The 24,303-nt window shown below is 50.6% G+C and overlaps 1 protein-coding gene across 1 annotated transcript; it reads right to left on the bottom strand.

Moving 5' to 3' along the window:
* Window positions 1–6,795: 6,795 nt before the first annotated feature.
* Window positions 6,796–8,966, bottom strand: LOC119278917 (LRR receptor-like serine/threonine-protein kinase ERL2). The gene has a single exon (XM_037560297.1). The coding sequence runs from the start codon at window positions 8,450–8,452 to the stop codon at window positions 7,268–7,270; it is 1,185 nt and encodes a 394-aa protein (XP_037416194.1). The 5' UTR covers window positions 8,453–8,966; the 3' UTR covers window positions 6,796–7,267.
* Between the last annotated feature and the right edge of the window lie 15,337 nt (window positions 8,967–24,303).

Raw genomic sequence — 24,303 nt, 5'->3', positions numbered from 1 at the left:
AGCTAATCGCGAGCCGCGAGCCGCCATCATGCACGCAAGCCACGATGGGGGAAGCGCGAGGAGCTTCGTCTTTCTCTGGGAACACACGTGCTATCGCCGCCATCGTCTTCTGTTTCGAGGCCATACGCTCTTCTGCCACTACAGCGACGACTTCATCCACGTTCAGGGCATGCTCTCCGGCAACCATCGGCATCCGCGTTGACTTCAGCTCCGTTCACAGCACCCATGCCGACAAAGTGTCTGTTCAGTGGGTGGACGTGCATTACATATTAAATAAGAATCGTGGGGCTTTAAGCAATCTATAATTATAGATTTGGGATTATCTTAGGTTGCAGATTGCTGTACTGAAAATGTGTAATTATATATGGCACGTACATAAGAATGCAGCAATCTTGTCTTACAACGTAGGATCAAGAGGGATACTCAAGATGCAGAGTCTATTTCCCATGATTACTTCTCATGTTCATGTCGGCTTCCTTGGGCTTTACTTCGTACCACCATATGCATTAAACTGCACCGTATCAAGAGGTAACGCCATCCCTTTGATTAGAATTGCCTTATTTGTGCTATTTGATCAGTGTGTGTTTTACGTATGACGTTGCTTTACCTGGAATTAAGGTGGGTTCCACCTGTCTAGGCACTATCTCCAGGGATAGGTTGGAAATCAGAATATATGATTCATTCTTAGAGAAAACTTTACACGCGTCATTTTAACATAATTGCACAGCAATCCAGTAAATTATGTAAGATTCAGTAGGAGGCAAGATATTGAAGATGTACTACTATTTCAGTTACATGATTCTATACATCTAAAACGGGTCACATGACTCCGTAACTGTTGTTAGAGAATATCTCTCGCTGTTCTGTAAAGGTATGCAATCTCTACTGCGTTTCAATAAAGAGAATTTTACCATACAGAAGGATCCAATGAAGAAACTAATCCGGCTGAATTCCAATAAATAGATCCTTCAAAGAATCTGTCCTAATACAACTGCCGTATATTGATACAGAGAAATCATATAAACCGTACTCAGTCGGATTTTTTTTGTTTCATGACAGAGAAACCAAATAACTTTTGCTGTTTTGGCACATATATTTATTCTTATATACTTGTGCAGTTTTGAATGATCCAACATATCTGCAGTCATCAAACTTGAAGACATGCTGTTTAAGGCCTTATTTGCACCGCCTCTCTTCTTTGTCTGTGCGCCTCTTTCCTCCAATAATAATAATGAACAACTTTTTTCGGATCAGGTATTACACTGTTACAAATGTATGCTGAAGCTACTCCTTACGACAAGGAAAAAGAGAATGAATGCTTTCTATCTTCACCAGTTTTGTAGCATGTTCCAAATTGTTGGCTCTTTTTTATTTGAGAATTCATCATTTTTTTTGTAATTTAGAAGCTGACCTGAAAGCTTGATAAGGTTAAGCTTGACAAATACTCTAGAATACTTTTCCTTCCATCTTTATTTTTCTTCATAACTTATTTCAGTTTCTATACGTACAAAGCGTCTTACATCATTGTAAGTTGGTATGGTTGCCAACGCATAAACACATACAAAACCGAATAAATATTTTCTATCATGATAATTATTGGATTTCTTCTAGCCCTTTTACATTTCAATTAGTTCTTGTAAATCATCCTTATTTCATATAGAATTCGTTGTAGTCACATATCATCTTCTATTTCCTATTATCCATAGTAGGTAGCTATATAATTTTGGCAGTTCACACAACCAAAATATATATATAATTTGATCCAAATTAGTACAAATATATATTTTGCTATGCAGATTAGTAGAATAAAATAAGATTCGAGAATTAAGCATCTTGAACAATATAATTGCACCGTAAGGCAGTTTATACTTTTTTTCCTGGCTACACTCGAAGAGAAGACTATACTACATGCCTATATTGCTGCATTAATAAATAATTGCTGATTTTATTTAAATGAGAATATTTTTCTGCTATTACTCTATGCAGCAACATAACCACTATTGTGTCTCGCTTTTGAAAATACAATTTGAGCAACATCAAACATTTTGTATCCATTTGATTTATATTTTTAAAAATATTTATTTTTTTATATTATGTGAATTCACCTGTTTTACGTTTGAGACGTGTGTTGCACGTGCATGCTTACTAGTTTGACTAGAAATCATATCCCATGTCCTGGACTAGCGTCCCAAAAAAAATTCGCCCTTGGTTGATCCATCATTTTTTTAATTTCGACTAATGTCTCGTGACATATAGTTCCTAGACACATTTAATAGTTGATCATGGCAACATGTGTTTTCTCTATAACGAAACACGGATTTGAACCATGCAATCTCTTAGGATGTGGAAATATGAGTTGGACGAGGTAGGGGGAGAAGGTGATTATTTTGTTTTTCCCGTTGCAACGCACGGGCATGTTTGCTAGTGATATACTTCTCGTAGTTCTGACTTTGGCCCTCCAGAAAAAGAAAAATATCTCTCTCCTGATTGCATGTATCTCTCCTTGTAAAGAAAGAAAAGGAAACTATATCTCTCCCGATTGCGTGTATCTCTTCCTTTTCTAGCCTAAATGATTTACTTGCCGCTAATCTACTAAATAGACAAGGGTAATTTTGTTCTAAATAGTCCATAATTATGTGCCTTCGTTAAAATATTGAAAATAATACACCTTCGATAAAGGAATGGAGGGAGTATAATGTACCCAGTATTTTTCTCTCTCGTTTTATTTTATTTTGCTCAATACGCAATAGCTGTTCGCAACGGAGCGTTACCCAGATCCAAGTCTCGATTTGAATCCCTTCGGCCGATTTGCTTTCAGCGGCGACAGAAGCTTTGCAAATACAAAGTGAGATTGAGAGCGAGAGTTCAGACACAGCAACAAAAATGAGAAGGCGAAAGCGACCTGATCTTCTTCTTCTTCCACGACAAACCTTTGCTTTTTCCTCTGGCGACAGCTGCGGCACGACGCTGAAATTCTCTCGACTCGATCCATTCCATCCTCCATGCCAAAAAGGGGCCGGGCCGAGCAGTCAAAGACGAACCTGAACGGAAAGAGACCGGCCGGCCGTCGGCGTCACGCTCCCAGAGCTCGCCCCGAGGCCCCAACACATGACAGATGACATGACCAAGTAAAAAAGCTCCGCAGAGATCACAAACCCTGCTTTGCTCAGCTGCAGCAGCCAGCAGCCAGCACAGCAGCAGATGCCTCGTTTCACTGTCACGTGGGACCACGCACCGACTAAAACCACCATCCCTATCCACTTTGTTCACGTCGGCGCTGGCCTACCGGACCGGCGTACGGCCCCCACGGCGTTCGTCTCCGATGAGCGAAGTTGTCGCGGGAGATCACCCAGGAGTTGTTATCACAGTTTACTTTAGCCAGTTTCCATGCAAACAAAGAGTTTGGATCGAGAGCGACGGTACATTTGGCAAAGGCGCAGCCACGTTGTCGTAGCACAAAACATCTCGACCACACGAAAAGAAGAGGAAAAGGAGATACCAGAACGCATACGGGGTACGGCAAGTAAATGCCCGTCACGCTCACCGCGACAAAAGGCCAGTAAAAGCTCGTCCGCGCGGTACCAAATTGTACGCACACCTTCTCTCCCACCAGTACCACGTTACGCGTGGTACGGGCGGTGCGATCCGCGCCGTCTTCAATGCCGACGCCGCCGAGAAGGCAATGCGGCCGGCGCACGGCCCCTCACGGCCTGGACGCGTACGCGCCGATCCGGCGACGTATATTTTCAGTTTTCGTGCAGATCCACGAGACTGTTCTCGCGCCAACGTAGAGCTGGTACATTTGCGAGGGCCGTGTACACCCGCGGGAGATCGCCGAGGATTCTGATGCTTTGGCCTGTGTTCCTGTACGTGCTGGTACGGCACAGCGTACGCGGCAAGGGCTTAAATCACGTACGGGCACTCCCTTGCATCTTCAGCATCGCCCCGTCCGTGGTTCGGAGAAAGGTTGATTAAATGGAGGCGTAGAGGCGACAGTTTCAATTAGCATAGTGTGCACTTACGCCGCTGTCTGCTCGGAGCATCCGGCACGGCCGTCCTACGCGAAGCTTATCTGAACCCCGAGAGCAAATTCCCAGCAAAATCCGTGTGTTTTACAAGACAAGTTAAAGCAACTCCAACGGGCCGACCCAAACGGACGGTGATTTCGTCTGCTTTTTGTCTGTTTGGGTCGGCCGCCCACCCAATGTTCGCCCTGTTTTTCATATGGGTCGGCAGCGCGCCTAACGTGCCGACCCATATGTGCAGGCGTGGCCGGCTGGCCGCCCAATTTTACATTGCATTCTCACATATGGTGAAATGAAAATTAAACAAACAAAATAGTCCGCCCAAATAAATAGTATAGTTTATAGGCCAAATAAAAATAAAAATGTTTCACATAGTTTTGCAAAACGAATAAAAAAATACATCTATTGATTGCCAATATGAGTCCACATATACTCAATCAAATCATTTTGCAGTTGCACGTGAGTTTCCCAACCACGCGTGTCTTCATGAAACTGAGTGAACTGCTCAAATGTTGTCGCTACTCCATGCTTAGGCGCAACATTCTCACCCTGAAACTGAAAGCCTTGATCGTACAGACGTTCCGGGCGCTCGTCTTCTACGATCATGTTGTGCATGATCACACAAGCAGTCATCACCTCTCATAATTTCTGCGTGCTCCAAGTATTAGCAGGATACCGAACGATGCCCCATCGAGATTGCAAAACACCAAAGGCACGCTCGACATCCTTTCTAGCACTCTCTTGCTCTTGGGCAAATCTTTTCCTTTTGTCTCCGACAGGGTTGGGTATTGTCTTGACAATAGTGGTCCACTGAGGATAGATACCGTCACCCAGATAATACCCTTTGTCGTAGGTGTGGTCGTTGACAGTAAAGTTCACCGGTGGGCTGTTGCCTTCGGCAAGCCTAGTAAACACCGGCGAGCGCTGAAGCACGTTGATATCATTGTGTGATCCAGCCATGCCAAAGAAAGAGTGCCATATCCAGAGATCTTGAGACGCCACGGCCTCTAGTATGACAGTGCAAGCCCTGACATGTCCCTTATACTGCCCTTGCCAAGCAGAAGGGCAGTTCTTCCACTTCCAGTGCACGTAGTCTATGCTGCCAAGCATTCCCGGGAAGCCCCTGCTAGCATTCATCCCACAAACGGGTTGTATCTTCAGCTGTCGGCTCTCTCAAGTACTCAGGGTCAAACACAGCAATCACAGCCTTGCAGAACTTATACAGGGACTCTAGGCATTTAGACTCGCTCATACGGACGTACTCGTCAATGAGATCACCGGGCACTCCGTATGCAAGCATTCGGATGGCGGCAGTGCATTTCTGATAAGAGGAGAAACCAATCTTGCCGGCGACATCCTCTTTGCACTCAAAGTAGTCATCATAGCCGACCACTCCCTCTCTAATACGATTGAAAACGTGCCTACTCATACGGAACCGGTGGCGGAATTTGTGATGTTTGAACAACGGGTTTGTTGTATCAAAGTAGTCCTTCTAGAGAAGGAAATGCCCGCTCTCCCGGTTACGATTCAACGCCGGAAGGTGGTCCGGAATGGAGCCACGGAACAACAGCCGCTGGTTGTTGAGGTGGTGATGGACCAACACAGCAGCCACTATCTCCTCTTCGTCGTCGGACGAATCGTCGGAGTCGCAAAGGAAATTATGAAAAAAGAACTCGTCGGCGGAGTCCATTTTCGTACCTTGGTAAACTGTCGAACAGCTTGCGGGCGTCGAAGAAGGAGACGGCCAGCGAGGGGAGACGCGGCGCCCACAGACCAGCTAGCTGCCTGGCCGGCGTCCGACGAGGGTGACGGTCGTCTATGGCTGGGGCAGCGAGGCGTCTTCTTGGTCGCGGGGCGGCTGGGCGTGAGGGAAACAGCGGCGGGGAACCAGCTTGCTCCCTGGCGGCAAAACGGCGGTGACGAGCGACTGGGGGCAGGGGCGGCGTTGCTGGGCGGATGTGGAGGCGGCGGTAGCTGGAAGAGTCGCCGGCAAAATGGGCGGCGCCGTCGCGGAGGAGGCGAAGGCGAGGGTTGCTTGTTGGCTGGGGGGAGGGAAGGCCAATGTGCCACAAACGAGCGGGCCCGGGGGCAGGAGTACGCGAGCAAGCGCGCGTCCGTCGCGTGTCCGCGCCGACGCAAATCAGGCTAAAAAATGGGCCGGGAATGGGTCGCCCGCGGACGAAAAATGGACGCGCGTCCGTTTGGATCGGCGCGTTGGGCCGTCTTTTCTGTCCGCGCCGACCCAAACGAATGGGCGCGGACGAAATGGGTCGCGCAATTGGAGTTGCTTTTATTATATATCAAAATAAAAAGAACAGGTGCGGACACGAGGTGAAAGCTGTTCGAACCAAAATAGCTTGACCAGTTGATAATGACAAGAGGAAACAGGGGAACCGCCGAACCGAGCAAAGTGAATTCACCGGGAATGCGGGGTCAAAAGGAAAATCAATGGAAATGATGCAGAGCAGAGTTCACTACGAGAAGACCACTTTCTTTGTGCCACAATCACTCCGCCATAAGTTGTTTAATAAGTTCACAGCGGCGCAAATCTGCAAGCCAAGCAAGCAAGTAATCACAAATCAGGACCCCAGAGTTCAGGCTTGAGATCCGCAGATGCATGCATTATGATTGCTCAGAGGGCTAGCGCGTAGAAGCCAAGTACAACGTGAACTCCCCACAGCGAAAGGTCGATCCCATGATCTCTCACACATAACATCACGAAATGCAATCAACAACACACATGCTTATACACCACGCCAACCAAAAGAACTGTGAGCTTGTAACCATTGTTCATCATTTTCATTCAATCTCGTACAACATCTTACTACAAATTTCAACAGCGAATGCTTGCCACATTGCCATATTTGATGATCATCATAAAAAACACCACTGATCCTAACACCACCATCTCATCGTCATTGCCATATTACTCACTCACTGTCTATACAACAGAGACACAAGCACATACACTTACACCAGCTAAACAAAAAACTACACCTATAAACCACAATTATTAAAGCACCAACTTGTTCTTCTGTCTGTGACGTTGCTATCCCTTCCCCAAACAAAAAAGAATAATAATCCACAGTAAAACACCAGTAATCTTGACAAATTTAATCAAAGAATCAGAGACCACCGTTTGCAATCTCCTCCATTCTTGTCCTTGCTCCTCCTCCCTCCCCGATCAGAGGCGATCCGGCGGCGATCGTGTTTGTCGTGGCTCCTGAGAGCAGCCACCCATGTCAGCCCCTCCATTCCGGGCACTGGTCGGCCGGCCGGGTGTTCTGCGTGCCGGCCTTGATCGGGCACGGCGCGTACACCGGCGGCACCATGCAGTTGTACATCAGGCAGAGCGAGACGCCGGAGGGGAGCGACGACGACGGCGATATCTCGATGCCGGTCAGGAAGTTGTGCTGCAGGTACAGCAGCTGCAGCCCGCCGGTGCCCACCAGCTCCTGCACCAGCCGCGACGGCACGTCGCCGGTGAACCGGTTGTTGTTCAGGTACAGCTGCCCGACGCCCGCCAGGAGCGGCGACAGAGGCCCCCAGAACCGGTTGTAGCTCAGGTCCACCACCGGGATCGTCACGTCGCTCGTCGGCTGGAGGAGGCCGGAGAAGAAGTTGCGCTGGAGCTGGAGCACGGAGAGCGGCAACGTGAAGACGGACGCCGGGACCGGCCCCTGGAGCTGGTTCATGCTGAGGTCGAGGTAGTTGAGCCGAGTCAGCCGGGGCAACATGGAGTCGACGTTGCCGGTGAGACGGTTCGCCGCGAGCGAGAGGTACTGCAGCGAGCCCGGCAGGCTGGGCACGCCGCCGGAGAGGGCATTGTGCTTGAGGTCCATCCGGAGGAGCGGCGAGGAGTCCGGGAACGAGGGGATGCCACCGGTGAGCTGGTTGTGGCAGAGGATGAGGTTGGTGATCGATGGCAGCGACGCAATGGACGGCGGGATGGCGCCGGAGATCTGGTTGAAGCTGACGTCGAGCGTCCGGAGGTTGGACAGCGCGCCAATGCCGTCCGGTATCCCGCCGGAGAGGAGGTTCTTGCTGACGGCCAGGAAGCGGAGGTTGGAGCAGGAGGCGAGGGAGGCCGGGAGCTCGCCCTGGACGCGGCCGGGCACGAGCGAGAGCTCGGTGAGCGCCGACATCCGGCCGAGCGCCGGGTCGAGCCTCCCGGTGAGCCCCGGCGACCCGGCCCTGGGGTCGCCGAGCGCGAGCGCCGACACCCTGTTCCCGTCGCAGTAGACGCCGGGGAAGCCGCAGGGGTCCGCCGTGAAGTCCCAGGCGTCGAAGAAGGCGGAGCCCGGCATGTCGTCGAGCGACCTCCGCACCGCCTGCAGCGCGAGGAAGTCCACCGGGTCGAGAATGCCCTCCGCCGCGAGCGCCGCCGCCAAGAAGTACACCGCCACGACAGCGCCGAGCCGCGCCATCCCCCACGAAAGCGCCTCGGTTCAAGCTCGCTCGCAATGGAGCGGAAGAGGCCTTCTGCAAGAAGGAAGAATTAAAAGCGCCGATCAACCTCGTGGCGGGAGAGCTCGCTCGCTCGCGGCGTGGGAATCTTTAAGGTGGCGCGCCGTCCTCCCCTCCCCTCCCTTAAAGGCGCGCGGTGCGGCGGGCGTTGGCGGCCTTTGCTGCTGCTCCCGTGAGGGGAGGAATGGAGCACGCACGCACGCACTCTCTCTTTCTCGTGGAGGAATGGAGGTGGCGGTGCCGCGTGAGCGCCTTTAATGGCGGTGTCGCGTGGCGGTGGTTGGCGTGCTCACTCCACTCCGCTCCGGTAGAAGAAGGAAGGCTTTGCCGCGAAGCCAGCCGGCCGGCCACGACGGCAGCACTAGCGAGGCGGCGGTGGCGCAATGATGGTGGCTTGGCGAGGACGGATTCGGTCGGAGGTGGAGACGAAGTGGCGCGGTGGGAGTAATCAACTCTGGCTTCCTCTGCTCTCCCTTTCTCTCCTTCGCGAGCGCTCGCCCACCACCTGTCGCGGTTTTTAGCGGCTCGGTGGCTCAAACGGCTGTCCGAGCCTGAGGCTCGGGTGGGGTCGCGCGCGCGTTCGGAGGGGATGACATGCGGGCCCCGCGCTCGTCCATGTGGCTGTTGGGCGCCATGAATGCCTCCGGCCTGGGGAGCCGGGATGGTTCCGCGGCAGTAAAAAAACTAGCTGTTGGCGATACGTGAGGGCGAGATTCATCCGTGGTCCCGCCTCGGGTGGGGCCGTGTTCGGCCGGGCCCAAGTGGCAGTGACGGTGGTCGTGGGGGTTGCTGGATCTACCTGCGCTGTTGGCGTTTTTTCTGAGCTGGAGGGGCACTGGGGTTTAGGACGGGTTTGGTGCGTGTACCGTAGCTGCTCCTCCAGCTCCGCTGTGGTGTGTGTGGCTTGTCAGGTGCGGCGCTCGTGTATGTGTTCTGGTCGTGTCGTTGGATCTAACGTGGGTAAAAGAACTGGCTATGGAGATTGCAATGCTTTTTTACAAAATGTGTGATGGAAGGGAAACATACGGTTCTGATGAGATGGGATGATTATAGGCATTGCTTCTTTGTGTTTGTGTGTGCATAAGCTAAGGCAAGAGGCAGAAATGAGTGACACGGGCGATGGCAGATTTGAATAACACTTGGTTGGTTGATCTACGGAGCTTGTGGGTAGATGCAGGACACACCGCATCGGACACGGAAGTTGCTATCGCGAAGATGACAAGGTCCCTGATGATTCCCAAGATGTGCGTGCATGCATGTCCACACACACATAGCCACTATCCACATCACCGGCGCCGTTCAGTGTGCTTGGTTCCTTCGGGCTTACCCTTACCCAAATTGTACGCGCAGCTCCGCTGGCTGGCGAGAACGTGCTTTTTTTTACCTCTACGGGACCAACACGGCCATTTGTAGCCTGATGCCCTGATCCACTATGTCAGGGGCAGTAAAGTTAACGCAGCGGAACAGGGCAAGTAGCCAGAGGCAGTAATGTAACAGTCAGAGATGGAGTTGTTGCGCCGTTGGATTCTTGCGGCCTCGCTTCTTCTTCCGTGGAGGGAGCATCGTCGTCCCGACATGGAAGCACGGCCGAGTGGGGTGGGAAATGGGCCGTGCGGGGCCGAGGAAAACCAACGGTAAAAAGCAAGTGGACGCCGAGATGCAGCGCCGCGTGGCGACGTGACGAACACGTGCGGCCACGGTCACAGTGACCGATTCACGCTCGCTGGATTTTTTAGCTAATTGCGCGTGGACTTTAGTGGGTTAGGGCACTGTCGCGCATCTGATTACTGAACGTTCTTACGACTATTAATTTCGTTCGTGCGACGAGCTGGGGGTGTTCTTCTTTTTATCGCCACGACGGGGCCTCTCGGGGCACGCAGGCGCGCGGCAGCACGACCTCTCCAACTAAGATACAGGAAAAGCTTAAAGCATCAGACCGGTACCACTATTTTTTTACTCGTCCGGTTTGGACGGTCATTAGGGACTGTGGGTGCGAGGAGTGTGGTATGGTGTCACGTAGGAAAACGCAGCTCTATATACACTAGTAGAGTGCCCGTGCATTGCTACGGACGACAATATAGATAATCATCATTCTTATACTCACAATGTTTTTTTTTCTATATGGGTAGTTCTGGAATTTTGGTAGGAGTCAATAGATCATGTATATGTTTGAGGCAAACAACAGCTAGTTCCTAATTACAGTGAGTGAGATGTGTCTTCGGGGAACAACTAACACTCTTTTGATTAAATGGAAGTGACACAATCCAGCCAGGAAGATAGAAACCTGACAAATAAAAAAAGAATACGGGCAAACTGCACCCACAACACACCACTTGATCATATTCATACAATAGTGTTGGCAGCATGCTGCTAGGCCTCTCCGGCCTCGTCCTGATAGATAGCCTCGTCGGTGTCGCACTGTGATGTCTCTCATCGTGCTGTTCAGCCTGGTGCTCGTGCCCCCCACGCTCGCCGTCACTGGGTTCATCGCCATCAGTGTGCATACCTTGTTCTGATAACAGTGATTGAGTTATCATGTTTATTGTCCTGAACCTAGAGTCAAACAAAACCATGTTTCAGGGACATTCACACGCAAAGTAAAGATAAACAACATGCATAACTTTGGCTAGACCGAACTACAGTGTGGTTTGGTCGTACCTCAACAAAACGCCAGAGACGCCATCCGGCACCCATCCATTGCACCCGCTGATCAAATAGTAGGACCTACAAACTGGTTATACACTAAAAAGCTAAGCATGATTAGTATAAACCTAAAATAGATTTAGCAAACAGAACCACATATAACTCCCAAGCAAGGAAAGGTACCTCTGCATCAGTAGAACGCCTATGAGTTGCAACGGATTGCATTGACGACTTCCTTTTTTACCGTTCAAGCACCCTTCTTCTCTTCCTTCTCCCAGCTAAAAATGTTTCTCCGAGTGATATGTCAATGGTTAAATTTACACTACATAAAGGAAGGCGAAATGGCTCATCATGAGATATGACTCACTCGTCTGTAATCATAAACATCATATTCTTGTTTCATCAAGCAACAGATAACATGGTTGTACACAATGGCCATGCAAAACTGGTAAAGAAAACAAACAATTGGACCATGGTATGTTTCCAAATGAAATTGATGTGCATTGCAATGGAAAGTATGAGACCTATCTTGGAATAGTTGCAGAAAACAAGAGAATATGGGTGAAAGACTAAAATATTTGTTGCAACTAATCTACTTTTCTTAAAATTAGTTTACCTACAAAATCACCATTCAGTCTGGTAGTTCAGAGGATGTGTTTGATGTCAGTTCAAAAGGTTGAATATGAGACTATACCAGAAGCAAAGGATTCCCTGAAGGAGTAGCTATTGAAGATATTTCATATTCTTTATGTCGAACAGGTGTGACTGGCTGGTATTATTTTTCAAACAAGCGTCTTCTGACATGTCAAATATCCAATCAAAGTCTGACCTACCTAGACTGAAACCAAAGTTCATAGACATGCGTGTAAACTGGAAACTATCCCGCGCCACAACCCCGACATGCCACCGCTCTTCCTCGAGCAGCAACGCCGCATGATACAACTAATTGTAGCCCACGCTGCTCATGACAGCCGCACACAGACCATGAACGCCGCACCACCTTCCGGTGCCGCTACCGCCACCACTGTCCCTCGAGCACTAACGCCGAACGATACAGCTACCCGCAGCTCACGCTGCTCAGGCCAACCGCACATAGACCACGAACGCTGCACCACATCCTGGGCCACTGCCCCAACATGTCGTCCAACAGTCCCGACTGGGGCCCATTGATGGAGCTGACAACCTTGCTGCTTCCGCACTTCAAGGTCCTCACCAAGCCATGCCAACAAGCAGCCCTACCTCTTGGAGCTGTTGTCGCAGTACTGCCCGAGGCCGCAGCCTCGACACTTAATAGAAGATCCCGGAGCCGCAGCCTCGACATACACCGCCCTTGAAAACGAAAGAGCCCCACACGACATCCAAAGGCTGACCCTCCAAGGCAACGCCTCCGAAGATGGTTACGACGTAAACGCCATTGTCTCCCGTAGAAAACTGGACTTTAGGTTCTCACCCGGAGAGCCCAAGCACATGAAAGTATAGGAATATGTCTACGACTATGCCTCTAAGAAGGTCACGGAGCTTTCGCTCGAGTCCCTGATCTCCTATCAGTGAGCTTGCTTGCAAATCTGGTCACACAATAATATCCAGGCCATCAGAGCCAAGCACATTGTGTAGGTCACCCCCTGCCGTCAGCCGACATAGCCCTCATGCGACGACCAGCTACAGCAACTCATGCGACATAGAAACAACGCGGTTGTCAGGGTCAGATCTGAGTGCATCGCTCCAAATCCACCATCCTGAGCCGGTGCAGCAGCCCCAGCCATAGCAGCCATCAGCCCAAGGTCGCTGCCCCAGCATTCTCTGGCGCCGCAACCACCGGCTACCCCACTGCAGATCCACGAAACCAGGAGAACAACATCATCAATCTGCAGAGCAGCACAGTCACACCTCTCGCCGCGAAGAAACGCACAACACCCATATGTCCACCCTCGCGCATGCTAGGCGCCAGATCCACGCCCACCTCGCACCTCGCCACGGACCAACGCACACAGTCGGCCGGAGCACCTGTACGCCTTACTTCGCCAGCGCACATGCCAGATCGGCTCGCACCCTGGCCGAACCCGCGGTCACGCGCACCAGCGCGCCATGCCGCCGCCAGCTCGCCCTCACCAATAAATATAAGTGAAAAGTGAAATTATGTAGTCTTAATTGCACAATCAAATCATCCTCAAGCAAATAAAGAGGTAGTTGTTCATCTAAGGCTGCATACCTAGTAGTTGGAAATTGGAAGCACTTAGAAATAAGCATAACATATCAGAAACACAATTTTCTTTTCTATCAGTGATCTCCCCCACATGAAAAGAAGATAGTATGCTCAAAAATCATTATTCGTCACAAAGGATGTATTTAACTAAAATGCATAAGACCAAACAATGCACAAAAATGGTAATAGTAGGCATAATTGTTATCCAAGTAGTGCTAACCAGAAACTACGTATGTCCATTGTGTCGATCATGCATACGTTCGGATAAAATAGAATTTGGTCGAACCAAGAAATAAAATGAAAGTTATTTTTTTCTTATGCTAACAGACTACCTTGAGTTTCCATATTCCTGCAAACTCGTGAATAATATTTCCTTTTCTCTTCTCTTTGTAAGACTAATTCCCAAATTCCATCTGGTACTAACTAAAACATATAGAAATACCATGAGAATACTCGTACATGTCTAAAATACCAGTTGCAAACTGACCAAAGGCCCAGTAGCGCAAGTATGTAAATTGGTATCAAGGAGAACTTATGCAGCAATTGGTGCAGACTAATCCTATATAATTAAAACAGTTAACTTCCCGTGTCTAGTACAGTCAATAAAGTATCACGTTCAAGACAAATCTGATATAGTGTGAATAAATTAATAAGTAAATCAATATGGTGCATACTCTAAAAGGTCAGATCTTTGATGTCGTAGAAGTTACTAATCTTCCGCTCGTTTCAAAAATCCCTACAGAAAAAAGGAATACATTTCAAGCTCCAGCATGAACCATCAATTTATTATGTGAAATACGTTCTTATCAGCAATAGATATTTTCAGATCAAAAAATAGTATCCAATCTTATAAGGAACTCTATATTATGAAACTCCCACTCATAGGTGTTAATATGAGACCTTGATGAAATAGATCTAAACCGAGGGTAGTATTTCATATCAGTTATTTTACCATATGAACTTGATACTATTACTATCATCGACGGCAAAACTGACACAATTTATTTTTATAAAAAATAACCATAAGGAAGGCCATACATCAGTGCCAGCAAAAATATGATCATATACCCAGCACAAATTTATATGCCCAACAAAACCGCAACCCCAATCAAACAAAAGATCAGATGGGCTGATCCCTGAGATCGAGAAGATATCCTATTCTTCGCAGCTGCAATTGTTTGCCATCCAAACTGGTGGGCCTAATTATAGGCATATAAATAGTCCTAACATGTATTTTTCATAGAAGCATCAGGTATGACTGAACTTTCTTAAAAATAGCTCGCATCATGCTAAGTTTACCAAACCAACATACAAATGAAATATTAGAAAAGACTACAGGACAATTTTTACCTTGATGATTAGTTTGGGATCTCATGGTTTTTGCTTTCTGGCGATGTAATCGGACATGGATATTCTTCACATCTGCAAGTGCCTTCGGCCATGGGTGGAGGCTGACTGACCCTTGAGGAGCTTGCGGCGGGTCTTGCACTCCAGGCAGTTCCCTCGTGGTGCTCGTACTTGTAGCATGTTTGGCAGACGGAGAAGGCCACACCCATTGCAGGTGAAGTGCTCGACGTGAGCCCCACTGAGGGAGTCCTGGATTAGGGGGTGTTCGGGTAGCCGGACTATACCTTCAGCCGGACTCCTGGACTATGAAGATACAAGATTGAAGACTTCGTCCCGTGTCCGGATGGGACTTTCCTTGGCGTGGAAGGCAAGCTTGGCGATGCGGATATTCAAGATCTCCTACCATTGTAACCGACTCTGTGTAACCCTAACCCTATCCGGTGTCTATATAAACCGGAGGGTTGTAGTTTGTAGGCAATCAACCCCATACACAACAATCATACCATAGGCTAGCTTCTAGGGTTTAGCCTCCTTGATCTCATGGTAGATCTACTCTTGTACTACCCATATCATCAATATTAATCAAGCATGAGTAGGATATTACCTCCATCGAGAGGCCCGAACCTGGGTAAAACAAAGTGTCCCCTGTCTCCTGTTACCATCCGGCCTAGACGCACAGTTCGGGACCCCCTACCCGAGATCCGCCGGTTTTGACACCGACATTGGTGCTTTCATTGAGAGTTCCTCTGTGTCGTCGCTTTTAGGCCCGATGGCTCCTTCGATCATCAACAACGATGCAGTCCAGGGTGAGACTTTTCTCCCCTGACAGATCTTCGTCTTCGGCGGCTTCGCACTGCGGGCCAATTCGCTTGGCCACCTTGAGCAGATCAAAAGCTACGCCCCTGGCCATCAGGTCAGGTTTGGAAGCCTAAATTACACGACTGACATCCGTGGGGACTTGATCTTCGACAGATTCGAGCCACAACCAAGCGCGCCGCACTGTCTCGATGGGCATGATATAGATCTGCCACCGAACAGCGCCTTGGAGGCCGCACACGCATCGGTTCCGACCATTGATTCGGAGCCTACTGCACCGATCGAGGATCAGCGGTTGGACGCTGCCTCAGGGGCTGTGATCTCAGAGGCGATTGAGCTAAACTCCAGCCCCGCACTCCGCATGGCCCGTGACTCCGAGGATCCGGATTCCTCTCCGAGCTCCGAGCCCCCCGCACCCCTGCCGATCGAATCCGATTGGGCGCCGATCATGGAGTTCACCGCCGTGGACATCTTTCAGCACTCGCCCTTCGGCGACATCCTGAATTCTATAAAGTCTCTCTCTTTATCAGGAGAGCCCTGGCCGGACTATGGTCAGCAAGGTTGGGATACGGACGATGAAGAAATTCAAAACCCACCCACCACCCACTTTGTAGCCACTGTCGACGACTTAACCGACACGCTTGACTTCGACTCCGAAGACATCGATGGCATGGACGACGATGCAGGAGACAAACAAGAACCAACACTTGTAGGGCGCTGGAAGGCCACCTCGTCATATGACATATATATGGTGGATACTCCAAAAGATGGAGATGGCGATGGAACAGTGGGGGATGACGCCCCCAAGAAACAGCAAAAGCGCCAACGTCAGCGGCGCCGCTCTAAATCCCGCCAAAGCAAAAACGGTGATTCCGGCACGGGAGATAATACTACCCCGGATAGCGCCGAAGAACACCCACCTTAGCAAAATTCAGCACAGGAAGATGGAGAAACCATCCCTCATGAAAGAGTGGCAGACCGAGAGGTCGAGGATGATAACTATACGCCTCCCTCCGAAGATGAGGCTAGCCTCGATGACGACGAATTCGTCATACCATCAGACCCCGCCGAACAAGAGCGTTTTAAACGCAAGCTTTTAGCTACGGCAAGCAACCTCAAGAAAAAGCAGCAACAGCTTAGAGCTGCCCAAGAATTGCTAGTTGACAGATGGACTGAAGACCTTGCGGCCGAAGAGTATGAACTCGAACGCCCCTCCAAGAGTTACCCGAAGCGCAGGCCGCTACCCCGATCAGAGGAGGAAGCACCTACATCACCAGCGCATGACATGGCAGACCGGCCACCTCGCGGTCGCGACAGAGAGGCCTGTCGGCCCTCCACCCAAGCCATGCCCTGACGCCGCTCAACTAAGGCACGGGAAAATGCGCCCGACCTGCGAGACATACTGGAGGATAAGGCAAGACAAACAAGATCGATCTACGGATCGCGCAGGCGCCCTACGGCATGTGACAATAATCTTCACTCCGGATACAACAAATCCGGCCGGGCCGAACACAACAGACATAGCTCTTCCGAGCTGCATCGCGATATAGCCCAGTACAGAGGCGCCGCACACCCGCTATGCTTCACGAATGAAGTAATGGAACATAAAATCCCAGAGGGTTTCAAACCCGTAAACATCGAATCATACGATGGCACAACAGATCCGGCGGTATGGATTGAGGATTACCTCCTTCACATCCACATGGCACGCGGCGATGATCTACACGCCATCAAATACCTCCCGCTCAAACTTAAAGGACCGGCCCGACATTGGCTTAACAGCTTGCCAGTAGACTCAATCGGTTCTTGGGAGGACCTGGAAGCCGCATTCCTCGACAACTTCCAGGGCACTTATGTGCGACCGCCGGATGCCGACGACTTAAGCCACATAATTCAGCAGCCAGAGGAATCGGCCAGACAATTCTGGACACGGTTCCTAACAAAGAAAAACCAGATAGTCGACTGTCCGGACGCAAAGGCCCTAACAGCCTTCAAGCATAACATCCGCAACAAGTGGTTTGCCCGGCACCTGGGACAGGAAAAACTGAAATCCATGGCAGCCCTCACGACACTCATGACCCGCTTTTGCGCGGGAGAAGACAGCTGGCTAGCTCGCAGTAACAACTTATCAAAGAACCCTGGTAATTCGAATACCAAGGACAAAAGTGGTAGGACACGTCGGAATAAGCAAAAACACCGCGTTAACAGCGACAGCAATGAAAACACGGCAGTCAATGCCGGATTCAAAGGCTATAAATCGGGTCAACAGAAAAAGCCATTCAAAAAGAATACTCAGGGCCCGTCCAGTTTGGACTGAATACTCGATCGCTTGTGCTAGATACATGGCACCCCTGAAAGGCCAGCCAATCACACTAACAAGGATTGTTGGGTGTTCAAGCAGGCAGGCAAGTTAATGGCCAAAAACAGAGACAAGGGGCTGCATAGCGACGACGAGGAGCCCAAGCCGCCGAACAACAATGGACAGAAGGGCTTTCCCCCACAAGTGCGAACGGTGAACATGATATACGCAACCCACATTCCCAAACGGGAGCGGAAGCGTGCGCTACGGGACGTATACGCGATAGAGCCAGTCGCCCCAAAGTTCAACCCATGGTCCTCCTGTCCGATCACTTTTGATCGAAAGGACCATCCCACTAGCATCCGTCATGGCGGCTTCGCCGCATTGGTTCTCGACCCAATCATCGACGGATTTCATCTCACAAGAGTCCTCATGGACGGCGGTAGTAGCCTGAACCTGCTTTATCAGGATACAGTGCGGAAAATGGGCATAGATCCCTCAAGGATTAAACCCACAAGAACGACCTTTAAAGGCGTTATACCAGGTGTAGAAGCCAACTGTACAGGCTCAGTAACACTTGACGTGGTCTTCGGATCCCTGGACAATTTCCGAAGCGAAGAGTTAATCTTCGATATAGTCCCGTTTCGCAGTGGCTATCACGCCCTGCTCGGACGAACCGCATTCGCAAAATTCAATGTGGTGCCGCACTACGCATATCTGAAGCTCAAGATGCCAGGCCCTCGAGGAGTAATTACGGTCAACGGAAACACCGAACGCTCCCTCCGTACGGAGGAGCATATGGCGGCGCTCGCAGCAGAGGTACAAAGTAGCCTTCTCAGGCAATTCTCCAGTCCGGCCATTAAAAAGCCAGACACTGCCAAGCGCGCCCGGAGTAACCTACAGCAGGACTGCCTGACACACTCTGAGCAAGCGTAGCAATGCGGCCCCAACCCCAGCTCTCGCGACATAGCGAAACCAGTACCTCGGGTACATAACTACGCCCTTGAAATACCATGGGCACAGGGGAAGGGGCACAATAATGACATGCCCAAAATACGGCTTAAAACGTACTAGGGGCTGCCGGATTCTTTTTTTAATTTTTTCTTACTTTCAGGACTCCATACTTCGGACGACCTGTTCGGCAATTCGACTGCCGCACAAACGATGCAAGATCCAGGGAGGCAGACAAGCCATGCCGCATTATGGAATCCCAGGTGGCCTCTGTTACGAGCGCTATACCTATTTTAAATACAATTCCGCGGCCTGCCCCTGGTCAGGACATACTGAATAGTCCAATATCTTTTGCTTACCGCACTATTTGTATCGTTCGGCTTTGATAGATAGCCTCTCTATAAACAATGCTTAGCTTTTTGTCTATTTTTTGCATTACTCTCTTTTATATATGTTCATTAATGACATGTTGCACCCGTACACTATGGTACGGCAAGTACGCCAGGGGCTTCAGTACCCTTTAATATGGCGAGAGAAGTCCGTACACTTTCACAAGTGTGGCACCCCGAACTTATAGCACTATTCATTGGCTCCGAATCATGATTTGGGTCAATAGTTAGGTTTGTCCGGCTCCTATGTTTTGGTGCCTTATGTTCCGCTATATCGGCTAAGGCAGCACTAGGAGAACCACTGCGATTGTGCCCCGGTTGAGCTGGGTTAAGCACCTCAGTGGAGAAAGGTAAAACTGACTGTCATGATGAGGCGAGAGACCGGTCGCTGTTCGAGAGGTTTTTCGGGTCCCTAAAGACTTATGCCGCTTCGAGCGAGGACCTGGATAACCCCAGCCAAGGCGTGGATAGCGCCCCGAACTCGGTCTTCCGAACTAGGGGCTTCGCCGAAATTTAAAATTATAAAGTTCTATGGCTAAGTGAGAGTGTTCAAGCATTATAGTCCGATTGCCTGGTTCGTCGTGCTGAGCGCCTCCCTCGAAGGACCCAAACATGGGAAAAAGAGCGCACATGTTTATCACCGAACACCCCAGCACTAGTGGCATGGGGGCAGAAGCTGACGACTAGCCATCTCTCAATTTTTGATAAACGGCCGCACAGAAAATAATATTTTAAATTCAATAAGCATTGCTTAGCGCATATGAACAAGTTTTCAGCGCACAGGATAAAATCGAGCGAGTTCATTCAAAAATTACATCCTTGGTGCACTCATCCGCTATAAGGCGGGCACCCGCAAGAACATCCTTATAGTAGTTCTCGGGCTTGCGATGCTCCTTCCCCGGCGGCGGCCCATCCCTAACAAGCTTCTCACCGTCCAGCTTACCCCAGTGCACCTTTGCACGGGCAAGGGCCCTATGGGCACCTTCGATGCAGATGGAGCGCTTGATGACCTTGAGCCTTGGACAGGCCTCCACCAGCCGCCGCACCAGCCCGAAGTAGCTCCCAGGCAGGGCCTCTCCGGGCCACAGCCGAACTATGAAGCCCTTCATGGCCTGTTCGGCCGCCTTGTGGAGCTCGACCAGCTGTTTCAGCTGGTCGCTCAAGGGCACAGGGTGTCCGGCCTCAGCATACTGAGACCAGAACACCTTCTCCGTCGAGCTGCCCTCTTCAGCTCGGTAGAATGCGATGGCGTCGGATACGCTGCGGGGAAGATCTGCGAATGCCCCAGGAGAGCTCCGGATTCGGGTAAGTAACAAGTAGTTTACTTTTATATTTCTGCTTTGCATAAAGAATGCCTTACCCGCTGCTATCTTTTTCACCTCCTCCAACTCTTGGAGGGCCTTTTGGGCTTCGGCCTTGGCAGACTTGGCAGTCTCAAGGGCCGCCGCGAGCTCGGACGCTTGGGTCTTTGACTCAAGCTCCAAACTCTCATGTTTTTTCATGAGAGCCTGAAGCTCTCGCTGCACCTCGCCGACCTGAGCCCCAAGTTTCTCTCGCTCGGTGCGCTCCGCGGCCGTTTTCTTTTCGGCCTCAGATAGCGCCTGCTTGAGGGTCGCCACCTCAGTCGTGGCCCCTACAATAAGCAGTACAATCCTATTATTTTTTGCAATCACGCCTCTCTATAGGCACCCTTTTCAGTAAGGTATTTCTTACCTTCTTTCTCCTCGAGCTGCCGCTTGGCAAGGCCGAGCTCTTGCTCGGTCCGCTCGAGGTCCTGCTTCAGGACACCCACCTCCGCAGTCAGTGCGGCGGTGGATAGCAGCGAAGCCTGCATACGCATATTGACTCTTTTTGTTAGACTCCTGTGAAATTTACTAGATCCTCTATTCGGCTTTTCTTTCCAAACGCCAAACAGAGCATCAGGGGCTATTGTCTATGCGGTAATATTTTTACATATTTTTACTTACCTCGAAGCCTGTTAGAAGGCTAGCGCAAGCTTCAGTCAGTCCGCTCTTGGCGGACTGAACCTTCTGGATCACCGTACTCATAATAGTACGGTGCTCCTCGTCGATGGAGGCGCCTTCAAGCACCTCCAGCAGATTGTCCGGCGCCTCCGGTTGGACGGAGGTTGCTGGCTCAGAAGACTTGCTCCTCTTGGAAGGAGTTCGCCTACCGCAGTCCGGAACTGTTGAAGATTCCGGTGCGGTGTCCGGCATAAAGCCGGACTTGGAGCCCTGGGGGGTCTTGTCCCCTTTACTCCCGGAGTCCGGGAGGTCGCCTTGCAGCTCCTCCAGGACCACCTCCTCCTGCACCGGAGCTCGTTGTGACGCCACTTCGGCGTCATCCGCAGTGCGGGGGGAGACAACGGGCGGAACTGAGTTCACGTCCGATGAATCCAGGGAGCCGCTCGACGACTCGTTGAGTTCGGCCTGGGGCGGGCTGCATGATTATATTCGACATTAGGGAAAGCTGTGCGACAAAAGGAATATCATGAGTTACTCTGGTATCCGAACACTTACGATTTCGCCGGACGCCTGGCCCTGTCCGGCCACTCCTCTTCGTCCTTGTAGGCGTCGGGGGCGTAGTGCGGCGGAGGGGTCTTCCTCTTCTTGGACCCTTCGGCCTTCCCCCTTGGGGCGGCCTTCCTTTTCTTTCCTCCCTCCGCTGGGGGGGGAGAGCTTTCTTCTTCCTCCTCCTCATTCTCACGGGAGGAGGGCGTCTCGGACTCGTCGGATGACGAGTCCGACAACACCACGTTGCGGGTACTCTTTCGAGTCCCCGTGGTCTTCTTCTTCTTGGCCTTCTTTTCCGGCACCACATAAGGCGCCGGAGCCAGCAGCTTCACTAGTAGAGCTGGGGCTGGGTCTTCGGGCAGCGGAGCCGGACAGTTAATGGTCCAGATACCGCCCGCCAAGCCTGTCAAAGGTAAGGGAGTTTAGATCCCGCATGGAGTTAAACTATGAAAAAACTTAACATCCTGTAAAAGGTGAAAATAGCTTACCTCGCTGGCGTGACGCTGCGAGCTGTATCCGCGGTCCTCGGAGCGGATGTGGGAGCCTCGGCGCCTTTGGTTAGCACCTTCCAGACGTCTTCATACGTCGTGTCTAAGAGCCTGTTAAGGGTTTGGTGCTGCGCCGGGACGAACTCCCATAGATTAAAATCCCGTTGTTGGCACGGGAGGATCCGGCAGACGAGCATAACCTGGATTACATTAACAAGCCAGATTGGCTTGTTCACCAGGGACTGGATGCATGTTTGCAATCCGGTCACCTCTTTTTCGTCACCCCGCGATAGGCCCGTCTCTTTCCAGGACATAAGCCGCGTGGGGGGTCCGGATCGGAACTCGGGGGCTGCGATCCATTTCGGATCGCGTGGCTCGGTGATATAAAACCACCCGGCTTGCCACCCCTTTAGGGTCTCTACGAAGGAGCCCTCGAACCACAGGACGTTGGCAATCTTTCCCGCCATGGCGCCTCCGCACTCCGCCTGGTTGCCGCGCACCACCTTGGGCTTGACGTTGAAGGTCTTGAGCCAGAGGCCGAAATGGGGGCGGACACGGAGGAAAGCCTCGCAAACGACGATAAACCCCGAGATGTTGAGGATGAAGTTCGGGGCCAGATCATGAAAATCCAGGCCGTAGTAGAACATGAGCCCCCAGACTAATGGGTGAAGTGGAAAACCCAGTCCGCGGAGGAAGTTGGGAAGGAATACTACCCTCTCATGGGGCCTTGAGGTGGGGACAAGCTGCCCCTCCTCGGGAAGCCGGTGCGCGATGTCTTTGGACAAGTATCCGGCCTTCCTAAGCTTTTTGACGTCGCCCTCCGTGACGGAGGAGACCTTCCACTTGCCTCCCGCTCCGGACATCGCTGGAGAAGGTTGAGGTGGGAAGTGCGGGCTTGGGCGCTGGAGCTCGAGTGCGCAGGAGATGGGTAGGCAAAGGAGGAAGAAGGCGTAGGTAAAAAGGTGGATCCTTATCCCCTTATATGGGCGGATGCGGTTGTGCGTCCCCACCTGCCTAATAAAACTCGCTTGCCTCCCAAGCGCCGGTCAAATGGCGCGGTTAGGGTTACCCACGTTCGTATTGATGAGAAACCCGTAAAAAGGGCACGCGATCTCTGCTTTGACAAGACGTGCCAAGGAAACCGCCTCGCAAAACATGCTGAGGTGGAAAAGTAAAAAACGATTCGAGTAAAGGACTTGGCCGTAGTGTGATAGCGCACTGCGGAATACGTCAGCAGATTTGATTTGTGTCAATATTATTCTCTCTATGGCAATATGTGGAAACTTATTTTTGCAGAACCGGACACTACTCTTGGTGTTTACAAATCTTCTATGAAGGACTTGGAGGAGGAACCCACCTTGCAATGCCGAAGACAATTTGCGCGCCGGACTCGTCGTCATTGAAGCCTGGTTCAGGGGCTACTGAGGGAGTCCTGGATTAGGGGGTGTTCGGGTAGGCGGACTATACCTTCAGCCGGACTCCTGGACTATGAAGATACAAGATTGAAGACTTCGTCCCGTGTCCGGATGGGACTTTCCTTGGCGTGGAAGGCAAGCTTGGCGATGCGGATATTCAAGATCTCCTACCATTGTAACCGACTCTGTGTAACCCTAACCCTATCCGGTATCTATATAAACCGGAGGGTTGTAGTCCGTAGGCAATCAACTCCATACACAACAATCATACCATAGGCTAGCTTCTAGGGTTTAGCCTCCTTGATCTCGTGGTAGATCTACTCTTGTAATACCCATATCATCAATATTAATCAAGCAGGAGTAGGGTATTACCTCCATCGAGAGGGCCCGAACCTGGGTAAAACAAAGTGTCCCCTGTCTCCTGTTACCATCCGGCCTAGACGCATAGTTCGGGACCCCCTACCCGAGATCTGCCGGTTTTGACACCGACACCCACGTCATCCCCGCAAATGAAATATTTGATTTACAGAAGGGGTTGAGTTCATACTGTTTTTTAAAGTTCAGTGCCCATCTCCATATTAAAGACAAAGAGGAATTATTGCAGTTTGAAGTAGAAAGGCAATAACTTCGGAATTGCCAACCTGCAAATATAAAAAAACAAAGCAAAGCAAATATTCTTATGATTTGGAAAACCGACATCCTATACAAGAAACAATATAAGTTCTAACAAATCGCTGGTTCAGTTCA

The sequence above is a fragment of the Triticum dicoccoides genome, chromosome 1A (genome assembly GCF_002162155.2).
Source record: "Triticum dicoccoides isolate Atlit2015 ecotype Zavitan chromosome 1A, WEW_v2.0, whole genome shotgun sequence".
In the NCBI taxonomy this organism is placed as follows: Eukaryota; Viridiplantae; Streptophyta; class Magnoliopsida; order Poales; family Poaceae; genus Triticum; species Triticum dicoccoides.
Note: the sequence above shows the minus strand (reverse complement) of the source record. Positions and strands in the feature narration are given on the sequence as shown.